The 25,000-nt window shown below is 38.3% G+C and overlaps 3 protein-coding genes across 3 annotated transcripts in view; 2 read left to right on the top strand and 1 right to left on the bottom strand.

Annotated features, from left to right (window-relative positions):
• Window positions 1–11,518, top strand: part of LOC308371742 (stimulated by retinoic acid gene 6 protein-like) — a gene marked incomplete at both ends in the record, with an annotated part of 17,356 nt that extends 5,838 nt beyond the window's left edge. The window contains 7 exons of the mRNA XM_080846729.1: window positions 157–205; window positions 514–631; window positions 804–923; window positions 1,051–1,214; window positions 1,313–1,465; window positions 1,625–1,827; window positions 11,360–11,518. Coding sequence (XP_080702855.1) covers window positions 157–205; window positions 514–631; window positions 804–923; window positions 1,051–1,214; window positions 1,313–1,465; window positions 1,625–1,827; window positions 11,360–11,518 — 966 coding nt within the window. The remainder of the gene's footprint in view (window positions 1–156; window positions 206–513; window positions 632–803; window positions 924–1,050; window positions 1,215–1,312; window positions 1,466–1,624; window positions 1,828–11,359) is intronic.
• Window positions 11,519–13,315: 1,797 nt separating this feature from the next.
• Window positions 13,316–18,204, top strand: faim2b (Fas apoptotic inhibitory molecule 2b). Its single transcript, XM_080846302.1, has 12 exons — window positions 13,316–13,442; window positions 14,362–14,428; window positions 14,661–14,746; window positions 14,870–14,934; window positions 15,101–15,154; window positions 15,354–15,404; window positions 15,656–15,695; window positions 16,398–16,435; window positions 16,573–16,660; window positions 16,856–16,951; window positions 17,623–17,676; window positions 17,935–18,204. The coding sequence occupies exons 1-12, from the start codon at window positions 13,428–13,430 to the stop codon at window positions 18,082–18,084; spliced, it is 804 nt and encodes a 267-aa protein (XP_080702428.1). The 5' UTR covers window positions 13,316–13,427; the 3' UTR covers window positions 18,085–18,204.
• A 797-nt stretch (window positions 18,205–19,001) lies between these two features.
• The window catches only part of LOC308371417 (RNA-binding motif, single-stranded-interacting protein 2-like), a 57,619-nt gene continuing 51,620 nt past the window's right edge, over window positions 19,002–25,000 (bottom strand). The window contains exon 14 of the mRNA XM_080846303.1: window positions 19,002–25,000. This exon is cut by the window's right edge and continues 6 nt beyond it. The gene's annotated coding sequence lies outside the window, so the exon portion shown is untranslated.

Here is a 25,000-nt window from a genome sequence, read left to right as displayed (position 1 = left end):
CCCCTTCAGGTTACACTGAGACTGTTCAACTCTAATTACAGGGATTTGGCCATGCTTGAGTTAAAAACAAGGGATTTCGTTTGATATATTCTAACACTTTCTTTCCTGTAATGTGTTTAGACAAACATTCAGCACAAAACCTTTTATCTTTTTTAGGCTGCTATTGCAAGATACTCAGGATGGCAAATAGCTTTCACCTTGTGGGGTAAGAAAGCAATCTTTACAACATCCAAGACAAAGTGAACATGACAATTACCAAGTACTAATTCTGTAAAGACCTGTGGTCCTTGACACTTTTTATATGGACTACAGCATCAAAAGCTTTATAAGGCTCTCTCTGCTACAGTACATCTCAAACAACTTGACCGTCAGCAAAAACATGTATTGTAGCACACATGCCGAAAATATTCCATTGTGGAGCCAAATCCCTATAAAACATGGAATATGTTACACTATATGGTGGAACACTAATGACTGAATAACCTCTGACATGTTTCTGTGTTATCACTGCAGGGTATTTTATTATGCATTTTGTGCAGTTCCTCTTTGCCATATTGTTTGCTTATGGAGTGGTTATACCACTTCAGGAAGGACGATTTGTGGAATGGCTGATTCATTTGGGATTTGTCCTGTGAGTATAAATCAGAGTTCGCCCTAGTATATCACCTTGAACTGAATTATAACCTCAGTCTACCTATGCAAATACTTCCTTGGCAACTCAATTTTGCTATATCAGTTTCATGCCACATTCTGAAATTTTCATATGAAATCTTGTCTCATTGTCTCATCTCTTTACCTTTCAGCTTGACCATCGGCATTGTAATCGCTCTGGTTATATTACAGACTGCTATGGTGCAGATATTCTTCCTTCAGGACAAAGTAGACCCACAGGACAAAGAGAAGCCTTTAGCACTTAATAATAGGTAAAGTCATGAAATCATTAAATCAGTGTGTTGGTGTATTTTAGGAATATTATACTGTATGAATTCTGCAAGACTAACATTCGCAAACACACACATACACTGAAATGATTACTCTGTCTTATTGCAGAAAGGCTTTCCATAACTTCAACTACTTCTTCTTTTTCTACAACGTCATCATGGGTCTGACTAACTGCATCCTGCGACTACTAATGAGCTGTATCGTGGGAACATGGCTTGTGTCACGCATTGACCGTACTATCATGCAACGGGGTTACGAGTCAATGGATCCAGGTGTGCTGCATTGGAACTATCTCTATTTTATTGTCACATATTCAAACATTACATATCATGATCTAATATGTGTCGATCTGTGACTGGTTCTTTTTCAGGGTACAGTACATGGATTGGTATGATTTTTGCAGACCATTACCAGGATAATCCTGTAATGGTCTGCTTTTGCCATCTATTACTTAACAGAAGACTAGAAAAACAGAGACAAACAAGGACGTCCACATGCTCCCAGTTCCATAACACATCACCTGGTAGGCTATAGTGTCAACAAAATTCAGTATCTCATACAGTCCTCATTGTGGTAGCCTACCATCCATCATGTCCTTAACAGTGTATATGAGCACAATGTTGAAGGGTCAACTATTCAACAATTCATTTAGGTATCTCTCATTGTCTGGGCTGTCCCACAGAGTCAGGCACAGAAGGCAGGGTGAAAGGTCGTTGGCTACTCTTCTACACCCTTCAGAGGAATCCACAACTCATTTTGCTGCGGAAAAATAGGTCTGTGCCTCTGCAAGAAAACTACAACGCCATCACTGCTGCCCGGTTGATAGAGTCACAGGCTGAACAATCACCAGACCCAGTAACACAACCTACTCATGGACCTGATCAGGCCTATCATTTGGGATTAAACCATTTCACCACTATTGGTAGATTCATTGACTTGGCATTAGAGGCAAATCCATTCTAAACATAGTCCTCTATGATTATGAACTTGATGTTTTTATTTCTGATTAAAGAATCGAGATTGTGAAGGAATACAAATATCTTTGTATCTTGATTAATAATCAACGTACTTATATATATATGCCAAAATTTCAGATTCACCTTGGCCAACTTTAGGCATCTTAGAAATCACATGTCCACCGAGGCTGCTAAAATGTACATGTTCTCGCTGATTTTATCTCACATTAACTACTGCTTACCCACCTGGTCTACTGTCAACTCCACTGCCCTTAAACCAGTCATGTCTCTTTACAAACAGTCTCTCAAAATACTTGGCAAAAAACCTAATTCACACCATCACTGTTCAGTCCTCCATAAGTACAGACGTTTAAGTGGGGACAACCTGATGACATTTAAGAACTGCTGTTAAATGTTCCAAATCCGGTTTAACCTGGCCCGCCCACCACTATGCAGCCTAGTCAAGTTTAGAACAGCAGCAACCAGTGCTACTCCAGGGGCAGCAAGAGGAGACTGAAATTCCTTAAAAAAAAGTGTATTTGGACAGTTGGTCTTCTCAGTTAGGTCAGCCCGGGAATGGAACCATCTCCCACAGAACATTAGAGAATCAACCTCATTCAACTGCTTAAAATAATTCTCAAAACATGGTTGATATATAACCAAAAATGTGCTCATTCGTGGGTAAGAAGTAGAATTATTTTTACTTTCCCTTCTACCCATGGCTAAGGAATAAGTGGAGCATGTATATTGGGATTTTATTTTATTTTATTTTTAATATATTGTCAATGTTATGTTCGATATATACGTTAATGCCTTTTTCCACTCTGGCAGGGGGACTGCCAATGGAAACTAGCCTTTTGGCTATAATTGGGTGCATTTACATTTTAATGTTCATGAATGTGCACCGTCCCTATTGATCCAATAAATACATTGATTGATTGATCAAATGTGCAGTGGGAAATGTACACATTATGAGATAACAGCGTATCTAAAGCTACCACAATTTTAAAACTAGCTTCTGTATATTTTATATCAATAACCAAATAAAGACATCAAATACATGACAGATTTCCCGGATGATCACGATCGTGGCAGCCATTGCCACGATTTGGCAGCCTCGGGTGGCAGAAGGACCTTTTCACAGACTTTGCTTTCTATGTTTGTTTTGTGTCTACATGTGCCTTTGTTGTGATTGTGTGCCCTCACCTGTAACCCATTGTGTGCCCTCACCTGTCTCCTATTGTGTGCCCTCACCTGTTTCCAATTGTGTGCCCTCGCTGGTTTCCCTCTGTGTGTCCTCACCTGTTATGTATGTGTGATTGCCACTTCCCTTGATTAGCCAGGAGTTAAATACCTGGCTAGTTTCTCTGCCCTTGGTCGGGTTGTTAGATTGTTTTTCTCCGCATGTTATATGCTCGTGCTCTCAAGCACATAGTCTTGGTGAATCTTGGAACAAGACACGCAGCCCTCTAGTTTTAGCTAGTTCCGGGTCCTGCTGCAGCTCTCAAGCTGCTTTTTGGCTTTGTGAAGCTTCCCTCAGGTAGCTATCTTTCAGGCTTGCCTGAAAGCTACATTTGGTATTTTATTAGTTTTTGGCCTTTTGCCCTGCGCCTGATCTTCTGTGTTTTGGACAGTGGCAATTCTAGAACATTTTACATGGGGTGGCAAGTTGAAATTCAAGGATGGCATATCACACACACACACATGCCTGGTGTCTATATGTATTTATTTATACAAATCCAGATAGTGAAATTTGATTTCTCTACCTTCAAGAAGCTCTTGAAGACCCAACTCTTCAGAGAGCTCCTCCCTTCCTAACTGGCACTTTGGCTTTACCTGCACTTAAGCAGTAACAGGCCCGCACTTTTTTTTTCTTTCTATGTCGTTTTCTATTTTTTTGTGTGAAAAAAACAAGCAATTTGTACACCATGTTTTATTGCTCTTAGCTTGATTGTTCTCTCCCTTATACGTCGCTTTGGACAAAAGCGTCTGCTAAATTAATAAATGTAAATGTAAAATGTAAATGTAAAAGAAAACTGCATTCAGAACTCACAGCACTGAATGTCATATTGACATACCGGTATGACATATTTCCCTTCATAATGACAAATACTTTCCTTAAAGGCCAATTGAATTTCTAATGGCTTGTTGTTCTATTAGGTTATTACATACAAAATAATTTATACCAAAGCAAGCTAGACTAACTACTAGTTAGCGAAAGATAGGGTGGACTAAAGAACGCACTTTTTACTGTTACTGAGTTTACTGTAGGCTACATGACGGAGTACCTTAAAACAGCCAGAAAAAGGCTTTTTGAGAAAACGGTTAGTGGTATCTAAAATCTGATTTCGGAACAGCTTAACAGTTAGGTTACATACATAATGAAAATAAAAACTGAGAAATCAGTCCACCTTACTGTACTAAAGACGTTGGTTAGCTAAGCTAACAGTGGTATCGTAGCCCGACCTATTATCCCGCACGACCTATTATCCCGCAAACGCTGGTACACGTTACTTAATATTGATTTTGGTGTCGTCCAGGATCGCGGATTTCGGAAAACTTAAGTCCCTGCCCAAAAAGGGTATTTAAATTAGCTTTGGAGCAAAAATGGCACATATACAGCGTATTGAAGTGTATAAGATAGTGTTGTAATACTGTGTGTACAAACCAGCCTGATACAAATAGTAGAATTTTGATTTCGCAACGTTCGGTGTAAATTCTTTTTCTTGTTGAGCTTTATTTCCAACGGCATTTTAAATCAATGCGGGATAATAGGTCGTCGCCAACTTTGTTGCCATTTTGCGACTGTACAAAACAAATCGGAAAATACGGTACGAAATGTTCCTGCTGAGAGTCAAACAAGACTTCGTGCATTGTCTACACACCTGTCACTTCTGAAATATGTAAGGTTGATTCATTAAACCATATTTATATTGATAAAAACATATTTGTTAAGCAGATTTTTTGGTGGCCCGCGGGATAATAGGTCGCGTTACGATAACTTCAAGGCTCGTTAGCACAAGCAAGCTGTATAGCGAGCTAGCTACTCTATGCTACCGACTTTTGCAAGCTAGCAATTGAATAAACGATTGAAATTACAACGGAACGGTGACATATGACATCCCATAACTTTTTCTTTATTCACGATTCAGCAGTACTGTACATTGATTCTTTCGGCACGGCAAGCCTACAGTAGGCTTGTCTCCAGTTTGTTTTTGGCTTCTCAAGTGCTTTCAAACTGTTTATTTCCTCACTGGTATGGAGTGGAAGATGGGCAAACCCGGTTGTAGGAGCAAAGCGGACTCATGGACTCAACCATTTTACAGGGGAGGGGAACTTAAAGATTTTAGAACAAGTTACCAAAGAGATCAACAGCTTAAGTAGCAAAAATATAAGTAGCAAAAATATAATACCATTCAATACATTTAGAGTATATTACAAGAGACACTTCTGACAACCTGGATGGAAAGTGGGGTGGCAAGAATTTTTTTTTAGGGTGGCAGCTGCCACACCTTGCCACCCCGGTGGTTTCGCGACTTAAACCTTTTTGTTCGTTTTCTCTGTTTTGGAAGTGTCTTCTGTGTTTTTGGATCATCGCTGCTTGGAAGAATATCTTTGTAAATAATAAAGAAATCAAGGTGAGAACTACAGTCCTCTTAATAGCTCACCTGGCCAAGACGCTGGTTCAGAAATCCAGCTATTTGGGTTCAGTCCCCGAGAAGAGCCCTGACAGATCTGTTAATTCTTTACTTGCCTATGCCTAGGTCTGGTATAAAATGTGCAAATGTGTTAGGTAGACATAATGTATTTCCTATAGGATCTGTATTAAAAGCGGAAGTGGGTACTCTACTCTGTTCGATTGGCTAATACCAGGACCTTTACTTTTTAAGTAACTTTTTTTTACTTTTTAAATTGTCGATCGCCTAACTTTTAAACAATCGTTTTTTTAATTTTTTTTTTTTACTTTTGCGAGGTTATACGGCTCAATACTTAACCAACTTGTTTACCAACTTTTACAAAGTCATATGACTAAACACACAAGTGACTTGTTTACCGAACTTTTACGAAGCTATACGACCAAACACACAGCTAGCGTTCTAATCAAACTTTTACACCGTGTCAAATAAGTGAGGGAGTGCAATTATTAGTGCATCCTCAACAGAGAAGAGTAAAGGCGTAAAAGCCGGGTTCATATAAAGAATATCATGCTCTGCTAATATCTAGATATTACCCACAAATTTACATTTGCGTACACTTAATAATAATAATTAATTTTATTTGTATTGCGCTCTACATTCAAAAAGAGTGCTACAAGGTTTAAAACAGCTCATAACAAAAGCATAGTTAAAAGCAAACGCCTTTCTGAATAAAAAGGTTTTTAGGCCAGTCTTAAAACAGTCTAGTGTCTGTGTTGCCCTTAAAGTCATTGTAAGAAATTACAGTATACTATGTTTCAGAACACGAGATCCATGCTAAGGCTGCACGAAAGGTTGGCCAGCATAATCTACAAAATTGTAATCTTATCATGTCTTATCCTTATCTGGTACCACTTTACAATAAGGCTCCCCTTCTAAAGATTTATAAATGGTTTATAATTAGGTTATTAATTAGGTTGTAAACACTTTGTAGTTGTAGCACAGTTTTTATAGATCGATGTGGGCTCACTATTTGGAAAGATCCCCATCTTGTCAACCCACTGTCTATCCCTTAACTGGCTATACTAGCCTATTGCACACTCCCTACCATTCTTGTATCTGTTACTACTAAATATGATAGGCTAAAAACTAGTGCTGTCAAACGATTAAAATATTTAATCGTGATTAATCGCATTTTTGTCATAGTTAACTCAAAATTAATCACGATTAATCGCACATTTATTAATCGCAAATTTGTATCTATTCTTAATGTCCCTTCAATTATTATTATTTTTTTAATGCTCTTATCAACATGGAAAAGTGGATTGGCTTGCTTTATGCAATGTTTTATTGTATTGAAAAACAACATTGCCAAACAGGGCGGTACAAAATAAAATCATGAAATGCACATTTCAGATAAACAAGGACTATAGTTCAGTTAAACCATGGCTTAATATTTTCTTTTTTTCAAGTTTGCTGTGAACATAGAAGTCAGGCCTCTTATTTCAAAAACAATTAACAATGGCCTCGTTTCCCGATAACGACGTATCTTAACGGCCTACGTGGACTTTGGCGAAATAGTAGACTCAGTAACACTTTCTATTTACGAGCGTTTCCCGAACATCATCTTAAAGTCAGGTGCACGAGCACAACGTGCACGAGTTCTTAAGTATCTCTTAGGGTGGAGGTCGCCTGTTCATCGATGTCAGACGAGTCGATTTTCTCACTTGTGTATACATGGGTTTCTCGGCTACGTCATCACTGGTTGCGTGTGCAATCTCGCGGCAGAAAGAAGCAAGATAACGTTGAAGTGGATGAGAAAGCTGTGGAGGAAGGCAACATGACAGGGAGTTGTTGTGTGGTGAACTGCTCTAACAGAGTTGGTAAGATGTTCAGTATACCTAGGAGGAAGCATCCGTTTGCCAGGAAAAATTAAATATCAAATCAAATCAAATATAGAAAAAGGCTCAACAATGTACAAGGTTATGTTTGGGAATATGTTGAGGGTGTGTGCAAGCATTCATGGCAACAGAATAGGGAACAGTAGGCTAAATAAGTAATAAACAATACATTTAAACTGGGCCTTCTGTATTCATGGGGCCACCCTCTTGATTGATTTCCAGCCCGGCTCAATGACATGTCAATTTCCTAATATTGCAGCCTAACTACACAGTCAGAAAAGCCATCTCCTTAGTTCAATAACATATTATTTTGTATAATCTTTATTTTCAAATACTCAATATTCTTTATTTCTATTTTGATGACAATAGGCAGGTGAAACAATGACATTCTCATGATGTGCTATACACAGAAACATCCTTTGGATTTCTTCTATAATAGGCCGAACGACGCCCCTGGTGGATTGCATCGCTAAGTGTGAAGTTACTACTGGATTGCATCGCTAAGTGTGAAGTTACTACTGGTCCTGACCACACGTAGAATTCTTCTCAACGAAAGATAAACTTAAGCTAAGTGCCGCGTCGGGAAACCGCTCTGCAACGTAGGATCCCTCTTACGACCGATTTCAAGTCCTTTTTAGGCTAAGTGCGCGTTCGGGAAACGAGGCCCATAACAGTTAGGTTACCATCAGAAGGTAAGCCTACTACTTCTGTGCTTTTTTTGCACAACACAACTTTTAAAGGTAAACTTTCTATTCAGAAGCTTTTTTTCATCCATTTCACCATATCGCGCTCACCATTCACTCAAACCTAACGTTAGCCTACTACACAGTTTGGGAGAGCAAAAGAACGTTAATCTAAAAAAATAAATAAAAAAAAAACGTTAATCGTGCAACAAAAAAATTAACGGCGTTAAAATGGGCTTGCGTTAACGCCGTTAATAACGGGTTAAACTGACAGCACTACTAAAAACCTTAGAAAATATTGCCATAGTTTTCCTGGCATAAATACCGCAATCTGCTGAATAATGCAAATGCATATTGCAACAGTAACTAGTAACTAGTGTGCGCCAGCACGCACTCGGGCCGGTCGTAACTACTTTACGCCACTGTGCTATACACAGTGTTGGGGAGGTTACTTTAGAAATGTAATTCGTTACAGTTACAGGTTACCCTGTTAAAAATTTAATAGTAGTGTAACTATTTGAATTACTTTATCTGAGTAACGTAACTAATCACTTTTTGATTACTTTTTGATTACTTTTCAATTTCTGTGAGACATTTCTGGTAGGTTGTTAGCAACTGAAATTCAGATCACTGCATGCACAGGCATGTAGGCCTACTAGTAGACGTGATGGCGCTGTAGACGTGATAGAGACACAGAAAGTTCTGGATCAAACTATTGTGGAGGGAAATGACAACGGGGGTGTTTGTACAGTAGCCAGAAAAACATGCGAAACAGTTTTTTTTTTTAAATATACATTTGAGCAAGGTTTTGCTGACAGTATTAAGATGTAATTCAAATTGTAATTTAGAAAAATGTCGTAAGGAACTGTAATTGAATTACACATTTCTCTCCAGTAACTGTAATGTATTAGTGTTACATTTATTTTGTAATTAAATTACGTAACGCAATTACATGTAACTCGTTACTCCCCAACACTGGCTATACACTACCCATCCATCCAGCTCCCCCCCTGGCCGTCGCCGCTGAAGTGTCCTCTTTTTCACAAATGAAATCTGGTCACCTTAATTTAGCATGAGGCCACTAATACCAGTGCATGGATCTTCAGTCAGAGTCAACTTTATTTGAACTGAAAAAAATTAATGATGTTAATAAAACTAATGTTACTTATAATGTTTTAAGCGCTAATCAGAAAAAAAGACCACTGCCACTGACGCTGCAAAGTAGCAAACAATTTTCTTCTTCCCCTTGGATGTTCTTTGGAACTTATTCTGCCGTGATTCTACAAACCATTTCCTGAGGAAGAAGTAGCATTGTGATTGGCTGGCCAAGGGTAGGTAGAGTTGTAGTGCCAGCTTTGAGGATACACAGACACTTAAAGGATACACAGACACTTTGAGGAATGCGGCAGTCGAGCCACATGCCACTCATCTCAAACACTGCACTGCGGCATCTAAAGAAACTTAAGGTAATGATGTTCTGACTACAGGGATTTAAAGTACCGATGTTCTGACTACAGAAAATGTACCGATGTATTGACATTCTAGTTCTAGCTTGTAGTTTGTTTGTGAATTTTGTTTGTGTTTAATACATTTGAAGTATTCTTTAAGCTAACTTTACACAATGAATGTCATTTGTTTTCCATATTTATTTTCTTGTTCCATAATCTGCCATGTGTTATTGTGTTATTATACTGTATATATCGTCCTGGCATCATGGCTAGGCAGTGTGGCTTACCAAATACCAAACAAGTGATTGCATGTGTCTGAATTCAGAACTGTGGGGCATTTAAATCTGGGCTGAAACTTGGAAGGGTGAAAGAGTACCAATATTAGGATTTCATAACGCATTCATAAGCACTGAATAACATCTTGATGGAACCCAATATTTCAAGTCTGGCGTGCTCATTAGATTTTTATCAATCTTTAAAAAGCAATACAACAATTCAATTCAAGTATTGATACTCTTATCAACATTGGTACGGACAATAAATGGACAAGGTGTTGGAGTGAAAAAATGGTCAGTGTAGGGCATTTAGCTTTTAAAATATATGCTAAAATCATTACTTAGGCCTACGGAGTGCGAATCTGTGTGTATGTCCATATGCTAAAGGAAGTGCGAGTCTGTGTGTATGTGTGAGTCTGTGTCTGTGTTAATGTCCATGTGCTGTGTGGTGCTAATAAAAAATGCACTTGGGAGGAGTAGTGAACAGCTGTGGGTTGTCAAGGCAACTATAAAGGCCAATGGGATTGATGTGAATAAACCCGTTTCCATTAACCACAGTGAGGATCAGTAGCTAATCCCCACGGCTCTATCATATTTATCTCTTAATCTGATTTACACGATTTTATGCAAACACCAAGCATTTCCTCTCCGGAGGTTCATGGAATCTCCCCCTTTAATCACAGCTACAGGATACAAATACAGGTGCAGCTCAAAAAATTAGAATTTCATCGAAAAGTTGATTTATTTCAGTAATTAGATTAAAAAAGTGAAACTCATAAATCATATAGAGTCATTACAAGACAGACTGATATATTTCAAGTGTTTTTTATTTTATAACTGATAGCTAATAAAAAAAAATTCAGTATCTTAGACAATTAGAATATTACTTAAAAAAGGATTTTCAACATAGAAATGTTGGACTACTGAAAAGTATGTACAGCATGCAGGCTATAAGCAGTTATAACAACTTGTAAATAACTTGTATTTTAAAGGTATACATCAAATTACAGGCTACGTATGTAGTATAATACTTGTTTGTGTAAAACCTATATATATCATAGAATTGTTGTCTCTTTAGTTTTGAAGTAATGTAATCTTTGATGGTTGCTATGTCACATGCCTGAATCCCAGAAGTGGCTCCCTCACATCCCAGAATCCTCTCTCTGTTGACTCCTGAGCTTCTGCTCGCGCTGGTCTTCCCAGAATCCTCTCTCTGTTGACTCCTGAGCTTCCGCTCGCACTGGTCATGACAGAATCCTCACTGTTGTCCCGAACCTCTGTTCCTGCTGTTCATAACAATACTCTAATGCTTGTATGACTTGCTAGAGAGACATTACCAATCAAAGTTTTTAGTTAAAAGATAGTTAGATGTTAGTTCTGACGGATGCAATTTCAGCACAATATACTTACTAGATAGTCCAAACTCTTCCACTTACAGTACTCCTTTGTATTTCAGCATATAGTACACCACGGTAATCACTTATACAGTGTCGACACATCTTGATTTTTGTGGATGCAGGCATTTGTGACTCCCCCTGAATCAGACCTGAGCCTGATCTTGAGTGGACCCTCTAGACCCCAGTGCGCCGCCCTAGGGCCAGATCCGACCCAGGGTCAGCCACTGTCTGAGGAGCTGCCATGCTTAGCCCTTCAGTGGGCAGCAGGGCAGAGCGAGTGACTTTTGTCCAGCTGACTTATGGGTGCACACAGAGAACAATGGGGATGCCGTCTATTCTCAGAGTAATTAGACCTCTCTGTGTCTAAACAGAGAAGCAGATTAGTATTGGATTCACCTAAAATAGAAATGCACATCCAATCATGCTAAATGCTTAATATACTACAGTATTGGCTGAGACTGTAAGCTAGAGATCAAGTATCAACAGTTATATGACACGTACGGTTCATCCTTTAATGGCGTTAGCCTCCATCTTATTATTCCTGCCTGACCATTACAAAACCAGACTTACTTAACCAACATCCATGATGTCATCCTTCTGTCAGAGATGGTTCTAGACACAGAGTTACTGAAAGGTTTCTGGAAAAATACTACAGAAACATTACAAAAGACAAAATACCAACAGAAAGGTTTGGTATAATAGCTATCACAAGCTTAGCATTACAGATGTCAGATACCCTGAACACTGCATTTTGTTTTATGACATGTTACTTAACAGAGTTTATTTTTACCATTATCAGTCATTAAAGGCACCCAGTGCAACTTTATATAAACATTTAATGAAAAATAAACATTCAATTTCTAGTCTTTTTTATCCGTAGTAAGTTTCAATAACTCCATACCATTACATATCGACATTCAAGGAGCAAAGATGAGACGTCGTTGTGTGGTGAGAACTGATCGCCGGTGGGGAGAGGCCATTTTTCCATTGACTGGAATCCTGCGTTATTTATTGTAGGTTACAAAAAATAAAGAAAATGGCGGCGATTGTTGTTGTTATCGATTTTCTATCAGTTCTCACCACACAACGACGTCTAATCTTTGCTCCTTGAATGTCGATATGTAATGGTATGGAGTTATTGAAACTTACTACGTGTAAAAAAGACTAGAAATTGAATGTTTGTTTTTAAGCCTCGAAAGTTGCACTGGGTGCCTTTAAGAGGACAGATCTTATAAGGTGTAATACTATTACAGCTTGTCAGCATGTGACAAAGGCTGTTATAGCGTCTGATATGATGATTGTCTTCACATTTGATCACTGAAAGTGGTAAATTAACATAGATATTACACAGTGCATTGGCTGCTATGCTTACATGGCTATGCTCACCTATAATCGAGGGGACAAGTTAGGCATTGGAAGGTGTTATATTCTTGACAGACAATTTATAAAGACTTTTCTGTACCTTTTCTGTACACATGTAATGATGTGAAAATTGTTGGAGAGAATCAGCAACTGTGTGTATGTGTGCAATTTATAACCTTTGTCACCAAGTGATGTTTAGGAAAAAAAATGCTCACACCCCCTGATCTAATGTTTGTCATGCTCTGTCTGGTTATGAAACCTGTTATACGTTATATATCCTGTATATAATCTACTTTTCCTTCTGGGCTGATTACTTTCTGAGAATAGCAACTCTTCTTCTGCAAAATAAACACAACCCCCTTGGCTGACCGAGATGGTATGTTCCAGTAGGATTCCATGGCATTCTAACCTGCTTACAAGCTGCCAGAATGTACTATAATTCAGTACTAGGGTGTAGGCAGGGATAAAGTCATCAGCAGGATTAACACCACAGAGGGGTATAAAGGATTGGAATGGTTCAGACTGTGGACAGACAACCAGAGGCAACAGCTCCTGAGCAGATTTTGAGAGTCAAGAGTTGTCCTTTAAATGTAGATACAGTCATATTCAATACATCTATGCAAGTGCTCAGAGAAATAAGAAGACTTGGGACAGAAGGCGACGCATGATAAAATAGAGTTACATCTTATGGTCATTCTAATCTGGATATAAATAAACAAGACCAGCAAGAGGATAAACCCCAAGAGATACGCAGTGAAGACCCGAAGAGTATAAAGAAGAACACAGAAAAATATTCACTAAGGCTAGAACAACGCAAGAACAGGAAACATGACTGAGAAGAAGGTAGGCAACTGTCTGATTGTATCTTCAGCCACTACGGATGAATGAACAAAAGATTGAATGAATGTTGTTATTGCCATTATAATTCACCGTAACCCTTGAAACAAGTCATGACCCGAACGCTACTGAGGGATTGATGATGTAATAGTTCAAGAGTTAAAAATACATTCTGAGTTCTGCTGCAGCATGTTTGTGAGGATTTGCCGTGGTGCTTCCAGTAGGCCTACTAAATTTAAACCACCTGTTTCTAATTAAATGGGAGATTATATAGGACAGCTCTGGGGCTCATATCAGGAAAGTGAAGTGAGGTGTGTGTGATTCAATTACATTTAACCTGTCTATGAGACAAATGGCTCGTGGCAAGGTTTGAAATCTCTTACAATTCATAGCAGTAGGACTACATAATGACTAGCTTCTACTAATGCTACTGCTACTATTTGCTAATTTAGTTAGTGTAAGGAAGCGACCTTCAAGGCTAGTGTGTGTAATAACATCTCACTAAATAATCAACTTATTGAAAGAGTTGTTTGAATTAAATATATTAACATTATGAGGGACTGACACACACACACACACACACACACTTACACTTTTCTAATACCAGTGGGTTACAGTTTCCCTGTCAGGTTCAAAGAAAGGGTTCTAAAATTTTAAACTGTCATGTGGGCTCTAGGTTCAGACTGTTTTGATATTAAGGAAGAGTCTGCCCTCCACAAAATATTAACACTATTAAGGACTGACATACACATGCGCGCGCGCACACACACACACACACACACACACACACTCACACAGAGAAAGGGCCTCTGTAATCCACAACATATGTGTGAACCAATGGAATGAGTGCTGCGGGAATTGATGTTCTGACTGTAAGTGTGCAGTCCAGGAAGTGAAACATCTCTGTATGTCTTCATACCTCCAGGTTGTTCCTGAAACTGTCAAGACTGTGGATGGAAATTTGCCGCCAAGCTATGAGGAGGCAAACGCAGGTATAGAACAGTTCTCTCCCGGGGATGCATCATGGGAACACACCACATTCCAACAAGGAACCTTTTCCTTCATACACACACAATTTAGAGAAAGAGAAAGATGGGTTCACCTCCGCAGATCACACATTTAGATATGCATAGTACCTACTCTCCCTCCCTTACTCCCTTCCTCCCTCACTCACCTTAACTACCTCTTCTTCTTTTGCTGCATGTTCATCCATCCATCTCTCAGGTTGCCCAGGTTACTACTACAAGGATGGAGAACAGGTGGTGTTCTCCTGGGATGACAAGAACGTCCGGCGTATATTCATCCGTAAGGTAAAGCATCTGCGTCTTGTGTACATAACCCTTGGCAACACACATCGCCACAGACAGAAAGGCCGGACATGTTAAAGACCACACTGTAGCTTCTCTCACATCCAGATCTGTTTACGTCTGTAGGTTTATGCCATCCTGATGTTCCAGCTGTTTGCCACTGTTGGCATAGTGGCCCTTTTCACATTCTGGTGAGTGAAACTCGTCTTGTGAAACCTCGTGAGTGTGTGTGTGTGTGTGTGTGTGTGTGTGAGTGTGTGATGCCGTGTTGTCTTTTGTCAATTTCGATGTGTGTGCTATGTGAACTGAAAGGTGTGTGAAACACTTGTTAATGTTCTTCTCTGTTTGACTCTGCAGTATGCCTGTGAGAATGTTCATTCAGACTCATCCAGGCCTTTACTCCCTCTCCAAGTAAGTGCACTCGACAGATCATAATAATAATAATAATAATAACAATTATAAAACTTTATTTACATAGCACCTTTCATGCAAAAATAATGCAGCTCAAAGAATAAGAGCATACGTGAATTGTACCTGTAGTTCAAAAAAGTTGTTCACACAGCATTACTTGGGACTTTGACTAGATTCTTTAACCCTTTGTCTTCCACAGTCTGCTGTTCCTCATCTCCTACATTACGCTGGCCTGCTGTGGTCATGTCAGGTAAGGGCAGTCCTTTAACACCACAATGACATCATCCAGATATTTCCCTGATGTGTTTGACATTTTTTCTCAATCTATATCTCAAAAACTAAAAGGCTAACTGCACCTGTGTAAGAAGTTACTGTTATGTATGAATATATTTCCCGAAACATGATTAGAAAGCATTGATAGTATTTTAATTTGTAAAATGTGACAGTTATTAACTCTGAAAGGGTCTCACAAGTAGTTCCCCTTGTTTGTCTCCATCCCAGGCGGGTGTTTCCCTGGAACTTCATTCTGCTCACCATCTTTGTGAGTATCACGTTATGGGAGAGTCCTCCTCTCAACACTTCACCCCTTCCTCCCTTTCTCTCACTCTCTTTCTCCCTTCTTCTAACCATCCCTTCTTTCTCTCACTCTCTTTCTCCTTTCTTCTAACCATCCCTTGTTTCTCTCGCTATCTTTCTCTCCCTTCTTCTAACCATCCCTTCTTTCTCTCGCTGTCTTTCTCCCTTCTTCCATACATCCCTTCTCTCTTTTGCTATCTTTCTCCATTCTTCTAACCATCCCTTCTTTCTCTCGCTCTCTTTCTCCCTTCTTCTAACCATCCCTTCTTTCTTTCGCTATCTTTCTCCCTTCTTCCATACATCCCTTCTCTCTTTTGCTATCTTTCTCCATTCTTCTAACCATCCCTTCTTTCTCTCGCTATCTTTCTCCCTTCTTCTAACCATCCCTTCTTTCTCTCGCTCTCTTTCTCCCTTCTTCTAACCATCCCTTCTTTCTTTTGCTATCTTTCTCCATTCTTCTAACCATCCCTTCTTTCTCTCGCTATCTTTCTCCCTTCTTCTAACCATCCCTTCTTTCTCTCGCTCTCTTTCTCCCTTCTTCTAACCATCCCTTCTTTCTCTGCTTTCTTTCTCCCTTCTTCCGTACATCCCTTCTTTCTCCATCTGTCTGATCAGTCTTTGTCTCTGTGTCTGTTTGTTTGCACGCTTCCACTCTATCGACACCCAGACTCTCAGCATGGCTTGCATGCTTGGCTTTATTTCCAGGTAAATAACTGTTCTCTCTGTGTCAAGGAAATACAGTTTGTGTATATATATGAAGAGTCCAGAGACTTGATATACATATATATTTGATATATTGACAAATTGAATAAGAAGCCTTTTATCTTTTTGTGTTATTTTAGCTTCTACAACACTAAGTCTGTGGTGCTATGTCTGGGAATCACTGCTATGGTGTGCTTATCCGTCACAATCTTCAGCTTCCAGACCAAGGTGACTTTTTTGCAACTAAACTCTTCTGGATAGTGGGCTCAGAATTAGCTGTGGGGAAGAGTTAAAATTGTCTAATGAAGAATTAGTTTGTCAGCGATATTGTTTTCATGAAACGCTCTGTATCACATAAGCATTTCTTATAGTATTATTAAAGTATAATTTTAAAATATTTCTGTTCTGTGTCCCTCTATCCAGGTGGACTTCACTTCCCGTCATGGTATTCTCTTAGTGCTCTGCATGGTGCTGTTCTTCTGCGGCATCGTCATGGCCTGCGTGATGCCCTTCGGCTATGTACGTATGAGTGTGTGTGTATGTGTGTGTGTGTGTGTGTGTGTGGGTGTGTTTGTGTGGTGTGTGTGTGTGTATGTGTGTGTGTGTGTATGGTGTGTGTGTGTGTGTGTGTGTGTGTGTGTGTGTGTGTGTGTGTGTGTGTGTGTGTGAGTGTGTGTGTGTAAAGGAGGGGTTAGGGTTAGGTTGCGCGTAACCCACCCAAACAACTCGGCTAAATCCTAACAAGTGCTTAACTTGCACCTACAGCAGTTACATTCCTGAACTTCTTTTTCTTTTCTATGTCGTTTTTCTATTTCTTATGTAAAGTAGTAGTTATTGTTACACCAGGTTTTTTTTTGCTCTTAGCTTGACTGTTCTCTCCCTTGTACGTCGCTTTGGACAAAAGCGTCTGCTAAATGACTAAATGTAAATGTAAATGTAAATAAAACCAGGCCAAATTGCTACTCTTTGGACGTTTCCAGGCTGATGAGTCATTGGCAGATCATAGTCAGTGGTGGTGCGTCTAAATTTAGCCATTTCCGTAAAGCCTCACTGACCAGCTCTTATGAGCATGGCGGATTATTCCCACCTAAGTGTGGAGCTAAATCTGCACCAAAAAAACACAGCTTGGTCTAATTATAGCTCCCGATCCTTCTTACTGTCTGTAGTGATGTTTTCCTCTTATTCAACAGGTGCCTTGGTTGCATGTCATCTATGGGGTCATTGGTGCCATTGCCTTCACTATGGTGAGTTTTTTCAAGATGTAGAAAGTTAGCCACTCAAGACCATTTGTTGTTGTAATTTGTGAATGAAAAAAAAAATGTCTGATAAAAAAAAATAGTAAGTGAAAATAACTTGTACAGTTACATCTAAATGTTCCCTTTTTGTCTCTTTTGTCTTGTCTATATATAAAAAAAGAGTAAGTGAAAATAACTTGTACAGTTACATCTAAATATTTCCTTTTTGTCTCTTTTCTCTTGTCTATATATTTCCCTCTATTGTAGTTCCTGGCTTTTGACACTCAACTGCTGATGGGCAACAAGAAGTACAGCATGAGCCCAGAGGAGTACGTGTTCGCCACCCTCAGCCTCTACCTAGACATCGTCTACTTGTTCACCTTCCTGCTCCAGTTGTTCGGAGGACATAGTGAGTGAAGAGTGTCCGCCCACTTCCTCCATCTCCTGTCCAACCTCCTGTCTCCACCCCATGGCGATAGCCATCAGTATTTTTCCGTAGCCCGTGTCACTTCCTGCCAGTATTGCTGAGGCTTTCCTTCCTGTCCACTTGAATGTACAAACCCAAATGTTTTTTTTTTTTTGGGAAGTTTGGATTATTTTTCTATTTTCCAAATGGGTTGGAAAGGCTCAGGAGTACATGCACTCTCCTACTAGACTACGCTAGTGTGTACAAGTTTGAGGTAGCTGTGGTATCAAATGTTTGTATTGCGTTTCAGCTCTGGGTTTACAAGGAGATGAGATCAGATAGACTCTGATTGTATCTGCTATATGTAGGCTGGTATGGCAATCAATTCTATATTGTTAATGGCATCAAATGTTTTCCTGTCAAGACGGGCAGATCTGTAGGCCATTGTATGTCAATGAGGGTGTGTTGATAGGAAACGCTATTTGCAGGAATAATCGAATCAATGTTTATCCTGAGACATACATCGCAAAAAACTAAATGTCCTTTGTCCAATGTTAAATATATTTTTTTATATCCAAAATATTCTTGTAATGCTATAGTTGTAGGCATGTATCCTGTTGCCAAACTCAGGGAATTCATTTTTCCATTTTTTTTTGAAGAACTGTAACAAGGGGCCTTGTGAAATGTTTTATATTGATTCAATGATCACATGCCAGTAAAATTAAAGTCAGTAAGAAGTAAACAGATTAAGACCCAGTTGACTGACAAGTAGACGTCCCTCTGGTAATATTAGCTACTTTCGAAGTTCATTTCAAGTCATGTTTGAGGTGATTCCATTTCATCCAGCATGAAATAAAGTCCCCATGAAACATGTGTGTGAAGTGTGTTCTGCGTCTGCACCTCTATCCATGGAAAATCCAGAGTACAGTTCATTGAAAAACAAGAATTTTATTAAAAAAAAGAAAATCAACATATCAAATTCAAAAAAGAGTACAACCAAGAAAGAACAAAAAAAAGAATCTCTTTTTTCAATGAATAAAAAACAAGAGTAACAGAAATCAGCAACTGTGGCACAGGAAGACAAAACTGCTGGTTAGCAACCGGCTGACGCACTACAAAAAAAACAACAACAAAAAAACATTTATTTTTAAATCCTTTTCCTTGTTCACACTGTACAAAATGAGTTCTTGTATAAATAAAAAAAAAAAAAATGTTGAGAAGCAGTTAATGAGATGAGTCCTTGGGTTCGCTTACCACAATGTCTAATTGATTGCAAAACTCAAACCGTAAGAATGAGAGTTTATATGGACGGGACATGAAGCTATCATCAAAAATCAATAAATCAATCAATCAAAACTCAATCCTAGTAATCATGGACGCTTATGGCTATACGAAGAAGCCCCAGAAATTCTTCTGTCATCTATAGTCATATCTATATAGTAACATATAGATGTAAATAACAATTAGATTTCACAGAAATTGCATAATGGCCTAACACAATGTGTTGATGGTGTCTTACTCGCTAGCACAACCCTGACTGACACTCCAGCTTTGACTTTGAACGTTTATAAATCATCATAGCTGAAATAAATAAAAAACAAATATGTTGTCTATGGTTAATATGGACAGACTATGTAGGTAAAGGCAAAAATTGAGCAAGATTTTTTTTCCTTCTTCTTCCTGATAACACTTCAGACATAGGGGTCACAGGATAAGGACTTCAGTGTTGAAGATTTTCTTAAGGCATGAATAATTGCACAGCATGTGTACAATGCTAAAGGCTCACTAACATCAAACAACCATGTATGCTATGTATGTATGTACATCAAAGGACATTTTAGGCAACGTGAGAAATCAGACAAGTCTGCTCCCTATTCTGAAGGATTACCATATTTTTTGCACTCATTGTTTTGAGGCACATTGACAAACTCTGAATCCTGCAGGTTTGAGTTGATTTTTTTTCCTTTTTTTTCTTTAATATTTTTAAAAATACATATAATTTTTTTTTTTAATGTCCTACACACTACATGGGGTTCTCATCTCATGAACTGCTTGAACATTCTGTCATAGCAGCAAGACGTTTTGAAACTATGAAACGAGTTATACAAGACTACAAAGCTTTTCTGAGAGGGTGGATGATTTTTTTAACAGAAGAGATATCAATGGCAGGTCAAATCAAACAATCCAATTGCTGCATTCACTTTTTCCTTATATACGGTAAATAACTCATACGATCACATGACATGAGGCAAGGCGACCTTCGTCACTGGAATAAGTCAATACCAAAATCAGCCACTGATGAATCGATTGAGAGTAACTACTGCGTGTCCTTCACTGTGAGACTACACCCTCTTGCCAGATGTCATCCACACATAACCAAGGACACTCACTTCAGTTACCGTTGACAAAAAAAACGAATTAACGAATACATTAGCTGATTGTTTTCTACATGGGCTTCTTAAAAGACCTAAAAAACAAAGACTGTAGTGTAACATAACAGTCATTTCATAGTTTCAAAACTATATTTCTATTTTGTATTTGAAGTAATGGCTAATGCATGGTATATCTGTTTTGCCATGCAAGTCACAACCCAAAACTGATGTTTTTTCCTTCATGAGGTGTTCATGATGTGAATAAACAGTACATAGTTTTACTACATCTGGACAGGACAGGAAAACAACAAAATAATCAATCAGACAAAAAACAATCAGAAAGAAAACACAATAAAATCAAACAGTCACATCAATACAAATTCAACAAGCCACTGAAAAACCATCCAAAAAAGGTCCTAGAAACTAGCAAGCATCAAACAGGAAGGCCAAGTATGTACAGAAATAAAAACAGAACTTTGCTGGCAGTTTAATTAAAGCCAATTATGCATGAGGTACTATGACATCATGCCGATGCCATAATACACGCGATTCATTCAAAGATTCTATTTGATATCGGTTTTGATTCTTTTCCTTTCCAAATAAATATGAAGTCCACACCAGCGACAATACTATCCCTGAAGGTGAATATTGCTCTTTAGAGGTCAAAGGGTAAGAAAGAACACTGTTCTTGTTTTGACTGTTCTGATGAAGGGTACGTAACACAGATCATTTCAGACAGCTTGTACAACTGGTAGATGGCTTTGTCATCTTTGGTAGTAGACGTTAGAAAAAGCAACCTTCTTTTTTGGAGAATGAATGAGGAGACATGAGAAACAAGACCTAGGAAAATGCATTTGCTTGACCAAAAGATTTCAAAAACACTGGATGGGATGTGAGACATCATGGCAGGCCCATAACATCCTGTGTTGTGTTAAACTCTTGGCATTATGGAGCAGCAATCTTCACAAGCCGATAATTCTTTTCACAGCTCTATCTGACTATAAACTGTCTCGTTGTCTTTGTGACAATGACAATAAAGTACTTTGATTGATAAATTAGTGAACTATACTTAAGGTTTACTGTCTATGTGTGATATAAACAGGGGTGCTTCTAAACACCGTGTTTAGGCGGAGCCTGGTCCGCCTCTTTTAAAACATCTGGTGTTATTATTGTGATCAGACGCTAAGGGTTGTTTACATAGAGTTTCCTGGCTGGTGTTAGTCTAATCTAGAACGGGTCTGCCCCCCTGTTAGATGGTTGCTTGAGCAACCCTACACCAAGAGCTGTAACTGAAGACACAGTTCAAGTCCCTTCTGAGCTATACAGCCACGCTATAGTAGCTGAACATGTTTGGAGGCCTGAACAAGAGTGTGTTAAGTTGCCATGGAGTTTTGAGTTCTATTGGTCAGTCAAATATGTTTTTTTCACTGGTTTGTGTATCATCTGAAAGCCTGTAGTGCTTGGCTGAAAACAAAGAAAGAAGAAAAAGAAAGAAACAGTGCAAAGAGACAGAGACAGAACATGGAATAAAAAACAAAACTCATAAAAGCACGTCTTGGTTTGCATGGACAGTGTACAAACTCGCAGACTTAAAACACATTTAACACAAACAAACAATCCTATGAATCTCCTGGAGAGGAAAACACTACTTACACTCGTGAAAAGGTCTTTGCCTACAGCTAAAAAAAGATCATCTACGTCACCTATAAGAAGTTCATCAAAAGGAAGATTTTTGCCTGAAAGACATTGCAAGTGAGAGGATTCAAGTGAAAAAAGAAAGAAAGCAAAACAACCATTTTTTTTTAGGAAACTAACAAAAAATATCTAAAAGACAGGAATAAAAATCTGATTAAAACAGCAGCATTGAGAGAAAGATAAAAATCACTCACACACAACCTTAACAAAGAAAAAAAGTCAGGGTCTTCCGTTTTCAAACATCTTATCTCTTATCTGTTCCATTTCTTTTTTAAGCAATTTTTATTTTTGATTTTTTATCTTTTTTTTTTTTTTGCTGAGCTCTGTAATTCCTTTTTTCCAACATAAACACAACATCCACCCGAATCTAAAGGCAAATTTCCTATCTGTACAAAAAAAAAAACATAATGTGACCCTCACAATAGGCTGAAACCCCACACAGCCACAAACAGGGCAAAACAGACACACACCAAAAAACAACACCGCCCTTCTTATGATGGAACTACACCCTTAAGTCCACTGTAACGTACTGAGGACTAAACAGTAACACTGAATTGGAGGCCTAGAACTAAACTTGGAATTAGGGTTTTGTAAGCACGTATAACTAACATAAAAGTACATTTGGGATTAGAGTCATGTAGGAACAATGTACAACATAAGAATCTATGTATAGTTACACATTGACAATGAGTGTGTTACATTGTACTTAAAGATATAGTTACCATGGAACCAGGGCTATGAAATAGAGCTGAAATTAGCCAAACGTAGCATTTTTAGACTGAATCCTAATTGTGAATTCTAATGCAGGATAACGTCAGGAAAACCCTGCAAAGGTTTGTTATGATGTTTCGCAGCCGAGCATGACTCAATAGGCTGCAGGAATTCTTAGAAATTGTGGTAAGTTTGAGTTCAATGAAATCAATCACAAATAATGCAGGAATTTCATGACTTTGCATTTTTTTGTAAAAATAAGAGAATATTGCAAATCGCAATTGAAGGGTATTTTTTGATTTTGTGTGAATTTGTGAAAATGCAAGATTGCAAAATCCTGGAGGGACTGTAATTTGGAAAACTACCTTTAAAAATCAGAATAGAGCCACTTCACCCAATACTGAAACAACATCTCTCTTAATTGCAGTGTCTCAAATAGTCAGTTTAAGCCTTTTGTAGCTATCGTGAGGGTCTCATTTGAGGTGTCACCAAATTCTCAAAAATATAGCTAAGTAGCCCCAAAGATGAAAAACCACTTAAAGCTACTGACTCGGGAGATGGTCCGACATCAGTTTTGAAAAACATGAACGTCAGGACACGCCATGAGAAGACATGGACGAGACCGGTGTGTGTAACAATGTGAAACCTCTTCTCTGCCTTCTGCCTTCTCAGGGTGGCAACATAGGTCAAAATCACTACGTTCTCTTTCAAATTAAGTTTAGTTTAACCGTCAAAACTAAAACAGGGGTAGGTTTCCAAAGCCTTTTTAACGCTACATCGTTCGTAAGTCATACCTTAAGCTGTACCTTAACGTTTCGAGGTGTTTCCCAGAATGTCCTTGGCTAAGTAGGTCTTTGCTAAGAGATACCTTCATAAGGCTGGTCTGAACCACTATGAGCTATTGTGTTAATGTCTGGACATATGCATTGACTGCGATGTAAGACCAAGCAAGATATGTGTTGCATTACACTGTATGCTTCATTAAATCAAATCAAAACATTGGTAGAAATTAGCCATTCATTTTGAATCCCTTGCGAAAGCAAATCTATGAGTAACATCTAGCCTAAAACCAATTCTTATTTGGGATTTTTTTTTCATAATGACTTGCAGAGCATTTCTCTGATTTTAATAATGATCATCTGCACTCCGATCTGAGTCATCTCACGCATCCTCAAACCTACATGAATGTCAATAGTCGATGTCAGAAATATGGATTCAACCTCTTAAGATATACATCGATACGAGGAGACAGTTTTGGGAAACACGCATAGAAATGTAAACAACTTTAGTAAGGTATACCTTTCAAGTAAAAAACAAAACGCTAAGAGACACCGTAATCGGGAAACGCGACCCTGGGCTATTTGCTTCTGAGTCTGTCGTACTATGTAGCTGCAACTGATTTCTTCCTACGACCATTTCACTGGGAAAACGACATGCCTATGAAATGCTCTCAGCACGAATAATTCCTTTGAAAAAAAAAAAACATAATTTGTTAATCATTTTGAATGATGAAGTTAAATAGGTCAGAGGTTTCATTTCATTAAATTAAAATGTTAAATGTATGAAATCTCTTTAGTATGCACTAATTTAGACGTAGTCTACTACTTTAGACAAATAAATAGTAAAAATATCTCTGATTGTCTGATGCTTTAAAAAAAATTAAAAATAAGAAAATGTCACGCTATGCTTGATTTCTCACCAGAATGAATGAACAAGAACGAGTAGCTTTAAATGGTTTTTGGCCTGCCTTCAACTACAATAGTAATTATCACATCAAAACAACTTATGAAAAAAAAAATATGAAAAACAGAATGCATTGTTCGAGTTTTTGAAACTGTACAAAAATATTTTACGGCTGCTGAAGAAAAAGAAACAAATTAAAAATAAAAGTTTGTATATATTACAAAAAATAAAAGACACATTGTGTTGTAACTTTCTTACTTGTCTCATTCTAGTGTTCCAGAATGCCTCTTTTAAAAATAAGATTTCTTTAATCTCTTTTTTAATCTCTCTTAACATGCATAAAAATAATAATTTTGCAATTTTTCTCCTGTTTGAATTCAACAGCCTCTTCTTTTTCTTTAGTTTTGTTGGTTTGTTATCAAAATAGAGTAAAGCTCCGTCGCAAAAATCTCCCACCTTTGGTTGA

This window comes from Sprattus sprattus (genome assembly GCF_963457725.1).
Source record: "Sprattus sprattus genome assembly, chromosome: 10".
NCBI lineage: Eukaryota > Metazoa > Chordata > Actinopteri > Clupeiformes > Clupeidae > Sprattus > Sprattus sprattus.
This window is presented reverse-complemented; position numbering and strand designations above follow the sequence as displayed.